This window comes from Myotis davidii, unplaced genomic scaffold, assembly GCF_000327345.1.
Source record: "Myotis davidii unplaced genomic scaffold, ASM32734v1 scaffold125, whole genome shotgun sequence".
Classification (NCBI taxonomy): domain Eukaryota; kingdom Metazoa; phylum Chordata; class Mammalia; order Chiroptera; family Vespertilionidae; genus Myotis; species Myotis davidii.
Genome location: NW_006299390.1, coordinates 4,180,970 through 4,190,706, shown reverse-complemented (window position 1 = coordinate 4,190,706; position 9,737 = coordinate 4,180,970). Strand labels below are relative to the sequence as shown.

General features: G+C 39.4%; 2 protein-coding genes across 2 annotated transcripts in view; one reads left to right on the top strand and one right to left on the bottom strand.

The window, feature by feature from the left end:
• The window catches only part of LRRC17 (leucine rich repeat containing 17), a 14,638-nt gene extending 7,388 nt beyond the window's left edge, over window positions 1-7,250 (top strand). The window contains exons 2-3 of the mRNA XM_015571261.1: window positions 2,109-2,264; window positions 6,446-7,250. Of these exons, the coding sequence (XP_015426747.1) occupies window positions 2,109-2,264; window positions 6,446-6,843 (554 nt within the window). The 3' untranslated portion in view covers window positions 6,844-7,250. The remainder of the gene's footprint in view (window positions 1-2,108; window positions 2,265-6,445) is intronic.
• The window catches only part of FBXL13 (F-box and leucine-rich repeat protein 13), a 138,315-nt gene that overhangs the window by 95,838 nt on the left and 32,740 nt on the right, over window positions 1-9,737 (bottom strand). The gene's annotated exons all lie outside the window — the stretch shown is intronic.

The following is a 9,737-nucleotide window of genomic DNA, read 5'->3' as shown; positions in this document are numbered from 1 at the left end:
TTCTTGACTAGAGGCGCAGTGCACAAAAATTTGTCCACTTGGGGGGTGGGGGGGCTGTCTCAGCCTGGTCTGTGCCCTCTCGTGTCTGGGACCCCTTGGGGGATGTCCATCTGCCAGATGTCTGTCCTTCCAAGGATCAGGCCTAAGCTGGCAGTCAGACAACCCTCTCGCAGTCCAGGGCTCTCGCAGTCCAGGATGCCCTTGCTCCTTATCACCCACCTGCAGTGGAGGTGGGAGAGGCTTCCACCACCACTGCTGTGCTCACCAGCCATGAGCCTGGCTTCTGGCTGAGTGGCACTCCCCCTGTGGGAGCGCACTGACCATCAGGGGGCAGCTCCTGTATTGAGCATCTGCCCCCTGGTGGTCAGTGCACACCATAGTGACTGGTCCTTCCTCCGGTCATTCTGCCACTCAGATTTGCATATTAGGGGTTTATTATATAGGATTAGGCATTGTTCTAAGCCTTCCTCATGAAGCTTCCATGGTGAGGAGGGGGTAAGGAATGAAAAAAAATCACTGAAATGTATACTAGGGTAGTTGATAACTACTGTTGAAAAAAGCAAGGAATGATGGTATTATTATTATTATTACCCACTTGAAAGCAGGGAGATGTTATTTTAAATATGTACAGAGCCAGAAAGGTCTCATGGCCATCCCAATATATTGACTGACCCCAGTTGCTCCCCTTCCACTATTTCACCCTACGTGCCAACCTTGAGGATTCTAAGCAGGTGGAACATCAATGAAACAGAAAGGTGCCATGTGTAGGCAGCAGAGCATAGTGGTTAGAAGCATAGATTCTGGGCGAATATGTTTATGTTTAATTCCTAGGAATGTGACTGTGGGCAAGTTGTGCCTGAGTTTCTTCATCTATAAAAGGATAATGTGCCCTGGCTGATGTGGGTCAATTGGCTGAGTGTCGTCCCATGCACCGAAAGTTCACCAGTTCAATTCCCAGTCAGGGCATATGCCCAGGTTGCAGGTTTGATCACTGGTCGGGGTGCATATAGGAGGCAGCCAATCGATGTTTCTCTCTCATCGATGTTTCTATCTCTCTCTCTCCCTCTTCGTTCCTCTCTCTCTCAAAAAAAAAATCAATAAAAAATATTTTAAAGACAATAAAAAATAGAATGATAATAATGCTGCTTAGCTCGTAGGGTTCTTGTCATTTAATACTTGTTAGAGAACTTAGAACAGTTCCTGCACATTGATACTAAGATCCCATCAAGAAGAGAAAGCAAATTTAACAGAAAAATAAAAAAGGATACTAAAGAACAAACTACCAATATCATCCCATTAAAGACCATGGATTCTGAGCTGTTAAAAGTGGAGAAAGCCCTGGCCAGTGTGCGCAGTTGTTAAGAGCTTGGACCCTGTGCATCGAAGGGTCATGGGTTTGATTCCCAGTCGAGGACAGGTACCTGGGCTGGGTTCAATTCCTGCCCCCAGGTGGGGTGGGTGTGGAAGGCAACCAGTCCATCTGTGTCCCTAATGTGGATGTTTCTCTTTCTCTCTCTCCCTCCCTGGCATGTTAGCATCCAAGAAAAGGAGAAATAAGATAACAGCTTGAGGGTCACCAAGCTGTTTGTTTGATTTTTTAGGGTGGGGAGAGACCTGAGCTTATTCGTTAGGCTGAGGAGAAGGATAAAATAAAGATGCATCAAAGAGGCAATAATTTCTAGTAGAAACACAAATAGAAGGTTGGAACTGCGGCGTTTCATTTTAGCTTTCCTTTTTTTTTTTTTTTTTTTTTTTTAAGCTTCCTGGGTGATTCTATGGGCAGGAAGCCTGAACCCACCGTGGGCTTCCCCTGATGACTGAGCCAACTGAGCTGTGTTGCCTCTTGTTCCCTTGATTTCTCGCCGCTGCCTTGAGGGAGTTTCTCGGAACAGCTCGGCAATGAGTGGCTCCTTAAGTGTCATGCTCTTGGCTCACGGGCTTTGGTAGAATTTGGCACATGCTAAGGCTTGTTTTTTGGGGGCATTCTTTGGCTTCAGCTGTCCTTTCCTCTGTATGAGTTGATGCTTCAGTCACACGGGTGTAAGAACGGTAAGAGCAAAAGGGAGCGAGAGGAGGCTTGATAACCTGAATATTATTAATGTTTCCAGAGTTGAAGAAAGTTCCAAACAATATCCCTCCAGATATTGTTAAACTTGACTTGTCGTACAATAAAATCAACCTACTTCGGCCCAAGGAGTTTGAAGATGTTCATGAGCTAAAGAAATTAAACCTTAGCAGCAATGGCATCGAATTCATCGATCCTGGTAAGTTCCACAGACTAGCCCTTTTAACCGGTGACAGGTGTTGTCTATTTTTTCTTCCTATGGCAACATTTATAGTAAATACAACTTAGTTTTCAAAAAACTATATAATAAGATGTTTGAATTTAAATTAAATGTGATTAGTTTAGAATTTGTTTAATTAGAACTTGTTTAGTTAGATTAGATTAGGTTAAAACTTGCTTAGCACTCAGAAATATTTGCAGAAATGTTTTATGAAGTATGTAACACTATATATTACTAAGCAACAGTTGTTTAATTAGTTCAAATAAGAGTTTTTTATAGAATATATGGCTAGTTAAATTCTAAATGTGATTTTTAAAGGGAAATTCAGATTTGGCATTTTCTTTGCTATTCATTAAGTTCCAACTTGTTTAAAGTAGGACTTTAAAAAAAAAAACTTGTTTAAAGTAAATTTAAAACAATCTGCTAAGCACCAAGTTCATAAATTAAGATAAAATGTCCTCAAACCAGAGCCAGTCATGCTTTATCTAATCCTAGATCAAGATCAGTTCTTCCCATCTTTCAAATCTCTTCTCCATTTTCTAAGCAAGCCTCTGGCAAAAACAAGAGTGGTGAATTACACAATGGATTTAGAAAGAACTGAGAATTTGCTGCAATATTAGTCAGATTTGTAACATACATATTCTACGTGCATTCACAGTGCTATTTCAATTTGAAAAGTCTTATCTATAAAAAACGGTTATTAATACTATTAAAAGTGCAATGTTAATGCCAAACATTGTGAGCACAATTTTCTGCTTTTCTTAATGGTAACTTAATGCCATTAATAGAACATTAAGATTTTAACAATATAAAAGTGGAAATTGAAAATGAATGTTCTAGAACTACACAGGTATATTTTAGTATTAGTAACATTGTTTCAAAATATTAAGAAACCATAATTTTTAAAACATTTCTCAAGGGAACAACAATAAGCTACACTTATATATAGTCTGTACAGGTAACGTAAACTTGGGAGTGTCTTTAAATTGTGAGGTCAAAGCAATTTTCACTTCACAGTGAGTAAGATTGCTACAGAGACAACTCTTCTCCCAAATGAAGCAATAATCATGCTCATGTGCAGGCCAGCCAGGCCACAAGGTGAAGGACCTGGAGGTGGGGACCTTCGTTTGCTCCAGAACCAAAGACCCTCGAGACAAGCATGCCTTGTCCCAGGTCCCTGAGCAAGTGTCCAATTTCCTTCTGATCTTGGCTAACCAACTATCAAAAGTATCCACGCAGCCCTAGCTGGTTTGGCTCAGTGGATAGAGAGTTGGCCTGCGAACTGAAGGGTCCTGGGACTGATTCCCATCAAGGGCACACACCTCGGTTGCAGGCTCCATCCCCAGCCCTAATAGGGACGAGTGTGGGAGGCAGCCAATTGATATGTGTCTTCTTACATCGATGTTTCTCTGTCTCTCCCCTTCCCTTCCACTCTCTCTAAAAATCAATGGAAAAATATCCTCGAGTGAGGATTAACAACAATAAAAAAGTACCCATGGAAACAAGTTTTAGAGCTATCTCTAAAAGAGACTTTAAGTTACATTTATTAAGGTAATGCATAATAATGCAAACAATATTTTAATTACAATAAAGCTACATTATATAAAGAAAACCAGAGAAAAATAAGAGATGACAACACAGAAATAGATAATAGTACAAAATGGGTTTGTTGTACTTCTAAGGATATTTTCCTCTCATCAGTTATGAAGTTCTTATAATTGAGAGGACTCCTTTTCCACCCCTGGGAATTTCTTTCCTGAAGGCCTGTAATGTTCACCCACTGCGCTTTCCTTGCTGACACACACTGTAAAAAGCAGCAGTAGTATTCTTTCTCCTTTGTTCAATTCAATCCCAGGAAAGTATTTTCTACATTAGCAAATGTGTATTGAACACCTACCAAATGCCAACCACTTTTCTTTGTATATCTTCTGGAACAAAAAAGCATCTCAGCACTTTAAATGAGCTAAAGGAGTTTTAAAATAAAAGACCTTCTATATTTTGCGGCCTTTGAGATGAAACCCTGCCAAAGTAGGCTCACTTAACGACTTGTGCTGGTGGATACAAATGCAGTAAGATCTGCCAGTCTTTAGGACGTGTGAACGGCAGTCTCATAAATTACAGATATTACTGTAAAGAAGGGGAAAGAAGACACCCTACTAGGGGTTTTACCTCCCTTAAGAAACAAATGAAAACTAGCTTTTCAACGTGCCTGGATTCAGATGGTTTCAGTAACAACTGTAGTGCTTTCAAAATAAAATCTAGGAATGTTTACACATGCTTTCAATCTGAAGGGCTGACTTGTTTTAAGAAAAGTAAATTGTTGAGATCATTGACTCACAAATGTTAGCAAATAGAAAAAAATGCAGTATCTTCAGAACAAAGATGACAAGAGCTGACCTTTTGCTCCTTTCTACCGCCTGCTCTTCCCACCCCACACCCCCAATTATTTGCTTTGTACTAAAATAGAGTTATTTTTAAGGGGGGATTATGGGTGTTGTCTGAGAACAAATGATATGAAAATGCTTGATGGTATTAGTATGAGGACATGTTTTCCAAATTCAAAATAAGAACACTTTATGCTCTAACAAGAGTATTTTAAAACAGCAATGAGAAAATGTTTGAAATCGATGCGAAATATTTGAAATTGGGATTGAACTATAAATTTTAGGGTCAGTCCACATCAACTAAAATAGGGATAATCTAGGTTTGAATTTGTTTACTTTAAAAAAAATAAAGCTTCTTGTTGTCTTATTTTGTGTTATGTCTTTGATATTTGTTTTAAGTACCCATTCCCCAGCAGAATTAAATACATCTGATCCAAAGCTGATAGCTACCCCCTACCATTGTCTGCCAAACACACAACCAGATGTTTTCAAAATGTTGATAAAATTGTTTTGTTTTTAGACTCTGCAGAAATATCTACAGGAATATAATTCCCTCCCTCTAACCTGGGAAAAGGCTGTTTTTTGACATTTTTCAGAGTTTACTGATATCCCAGGGAGCTTTCAAATCATCACCAGACACAATTTCATGTTTTATGCATTTATATCATATGCATTTATCTTACATTTGAAATATTTTCCTAATTCATGCCGATTTTGTGGCATCTTTCCAGTGAGCATAAAAATGCACGTGAGCCTGAAATACATCTTTTAGAAAGCTAACTTAAAACTGACTTTAAGCATATAAAATATTGTGTTCTAGTCCATTTAATCCAGGGGAAAGCTTTGTCTGAGTAAAAATATATTTTAGCACTTCTCATTTGGATGCATGTACTGTTAGGAAAATACGATTAAAACCAAAATGCCCCTGTTCCATGCTTCCATGTCTCTGGATCCACTCCGTTCATCTGTTTATTTTGTTCATTTGAACCACTTAGTGACAGTTACAGGACACACTGAGGCCAGCTTTCAACAATAAAGATTAAAAATAAATAAATAATTGGGGGGGGGGCGCCACAAAATGTTCTCCCAACACAGAAATCCTCTCCACAAAAATAGTGGAGAAAGAAAAAAGCATTAAACCAGACGGTGATGCACATCACAGGCAATCCGCTAAGAGATTGCAAAGACAGAAAAAAACTCACATTTTGCAGAGCCAAGCAGACACAATCCAATGCATACACGTGTCAGGATAAGCGACAGCTAGTCCTCGAGGAAGAGGACTTGACAGCAGCATTTGTCACACACAGTTAATCCTAACTTCACCCGGTGATTGAGGTGACCAACTGTGTTAGTGAATTGGCTTTATCAAGAGGAAAACAAACTTTTATCTCTATGACAAGAGGTAGTTTTGCAACTTGGAGCAAGGCTCCTACCCTCCCACAGAAACTGGGAGAGAAGGGTGCTATCTTTCTCAACAATTACATTTCAAGGAGGGGGGCTCCCAGGTCCCTGAGAAAGACATTCTGACTCATAAAACTGACAAAAGGCCTTAGTCTTCCAAAGGATGTGTCCACACTTCAAAGAGAGGAGAAAGTACTTCGCATTACAAGTTTTCTGAAGTATGTGCTCTGAGAAAAAGGAGGGGATAAAATATTTTCTTTTCAACAGGGTAAATTAAGTCTCTTATTTTTAACATATTTGTTCTTATCAACAGCATGCAATTGCATTTAACCCAATAAATTACTCATTGGTTTAATAAATGTTTTCTGTTTCTAGCTGCTTTTTTAGGACTCACACATCTAGAAGAGTTAGATTTATCAAACAACAGCCTGCAAAACTTTGACTATGGAGTATTAGAAGACTTGTATTTCTTGAAACTCTTGTGGCTCAGAGATAACCCTTGGAGATGTGACTACAACATCCACTACCTCTACTACTGGTTAAAGCACCACTACAACGTCCACTATAACGGCCTGGAATGCAAAATGCCTGAAGAATACAAGGGGTGGTCTGTGGGGAAATATGTTCGGAGTTACTATGAAGAATGTCCCAAAGACAAATTACCAGCATACCCTGAAACGTTTGACCAGGATACGGAAGAGGATGAGTGGGAAAAAATACATAGGGAGCACGCAGCAAAGAAGCAAAGTGTAAGGATCACTATAGTGGGGTAATCTAGAGATTCTTCTAGTTGCCACTAGTTATATATTTGCTGTACTGGTGTCAAAAAAACCACATGTTTACATTTTGATGAACTGTGTTGCCTATTTATGCAGGGTTATCCAACTAAAGGAAGGTTTCTTTAATTATTTTTTATTATTAGAGTCATCAAGGAAATTCTCTCATCCTGTTTGCCTGCCTCTTTGCAGAACAGCCTTTGATGATGATTCCAAACTAGTAGCCTGCGGAAGATGCTTCTAATGACATTAGAATTTCATAATGTCCTGTTATAAATGTTTTTACTGCTTTTTAAAAATAATTTTTAAAATGTTCATTTTTACATGCCTTTTGATAGCTGTATAGACATATCTAAACACCATCAAAATGAAAAGATACAAATGCCTGGTAATAATAAAATGTCATTCTCTCCCCTCCGTCCTCACCCCGTCCCCACCCCCACCTGTTTTCAATAAGTCAGCTTTATACATTGAATAAATTTCCATTTCTGATTCTTGTGCATTCCAAATCTTCAGCTACTCTTCGTTGATTCTTGCAAAACTGTCCAGCTAGACCCGAAGGAGAATTGTCACAAGCAACAGTAGAGAATCCGAGAATCATGTGGGAGGCAGGTCGGAAAATGAGGAGGGGCTGCAGAGGATGTGAATCATGAGCCCCGAAGAGGTGTGAATACAGTGAAAATGAAAACAGAGCTGGTTTTTCAATAGCATTCAGACTAGGAAGCCATCTGTTAAGGGGAAGGGGCTGAGCCCTTCCTGCTAAACTGATCGTTCAAGGAGCATAAAACAAAGGATGAAATTCGGATTCAGGGCAGGATTTGGGATAAAGCAGAAACAAAAAAGAAAAAGTTATATCGAAGGAAATGAGAGAGGGCTGGTGCCTAAGAGGCCCTATCATTTGGGTTTGCAGGTTAAAATTAACTCACCGAGAGCAACAGATCCCCCCAAAAAGGAGGAAATACCTGGAACCTGACCCATCAGTTTGTATTTTTTTTAAATCTTTATTGTTGAAGGGATTGCATATGTTCTCCCTTCTCCCCTGCCATTGACCTCCGCTAGCCCACCAACACCCCGCACCCCAAGCCAGTTTGCATTTTAATAGTCAGCTGTACTATTAGAAAGAAAGGTAAAATGAAAGAAATATGTACATATTCCTAAAAGTCCCACTTTTTCCTTTTTATACAGATTTCTTACTTACATGGAGTTGAATACATTTTTATTTCTCATCAAGGTACTCCTAAAATGTTTATCAACTGGTCTTATTTGATACTTGCACCAATTTCCAAAACACAGGAAATGGGATAGGACAAATAGTAATGAGCATTTCTTAAGTACCTGCTAGATGCCAGACACTATATTAAGAGCTTCACATATTCTATTTCTAATTCATAAAAGAGTCCTCTGAGATAGGTAATATTATCTGCCTTTTCTAATGAGAAACACAAGGCTGAGGTAACTTGGACAAAGTCACAGTGCTGACAGGTGGCAGAGCTGGGATTCAGGTCCACCTAAGCCAGCGGTTCTCAACCTGTGGGTCGCACCCTCTTTGGCGTTCGAACGACCCTTTCACAGGGGTCGCCTAAGACCATCCCGCATATCAGATATTTACATTACGATTCATAACAGTAGCAACATTACAGTGATGAAGTAGCAACAAGAATAATTTTATGGTTGGGTCACAACATGAGGAACTGTATTTAAAGGGCCAGAAGGTTGAGGACCACTGAAAGCCCTTTCTGCTGTGCAGGACTGCAGAGTGCGCTTTATTATTGTTCTATTACAGTTGAAATCCAATATTATTTTGTATTAGTTTCAGGTGTACAGTACAGTAGTCACAGTCATAAATTTCACAAAGTGTTCCCCCTGATATTTCCAGTATCCACCTGGCACAGTGCATAGTTATCAGAACACTAGAGGCCCAATGCACAAAATTCGTACAAGAGTAGGCCTTCCTTCCCCTGGCTGCCGGCACCGGCTTCCCTTGCAGCCCCGGCTTCATCCGGAAGGTCGTCCAGTCTAATCAGTATATTACACTTTTATTATTATAGATTATTGTCTATATTCCCTATGCTGTGCTTTCCTTACCAATAATTATTTGGGGAAGTAAAATACAGTTGATAACCAATCTGTACTTCTTAATCCCTTCACCTTTTTCACTGAGTCCCTCAAGCCCCCTCCCCTCTGGCAACCATCAGTCTGTTCTCTGTATCTATGAATCTGTTTTTGTTTTGTGTGTTTATATCGTTCTTTAGGTTTTACATGTAAGTGAAATCGTCTGGCATCTGTCTTTCTCGTCTGACTTATTTCACTTAGCACACTATCCTCTAGTTCCATCCAGGTTGTCACAAATAGTAAGATTTCATTCTTTCCTATGGCCGAGTAATTATTTCATTGTATAAGGGGGTTAATGGGGTGGGCAGGGGAAGAGCAGGAAAGGGGACTATCAGTCTGTTCTCTGTATCTATGAATCTGTTTTTGTTTTGTGTGTTTATATCGTTCTTTAGGTTTTACATGTAAGTGAAATCGCCTGGCATCTGTCTTTCTCATCTGACTTATTTCACTTAGCACACTATCCTCTAGTTCCATCCAGGTTGTCACAAATAGTAAGATTTCATTCTTTTCTATGGCCGAGTAATTATTTCACTGTGTAAGGGGGTTAATGGGGTGGGCGGGGGAAGAGCAGGAAGGGGGACTTCTGTAATACTTTAAACAGTAAAGATAAATTAAAAGATAATAATAATAAAATAATTTGGTAGATCTATAAGTATTGGCATGAAAGTCTTCTTAAGAGCCAAAGGAAAATATAAACTAATATGGCCTCTTTCATGTTAAAAATTTTAACTGTCTTTTTAGTCACATCTATGTAAATACATATTTAAAAAACAGACACC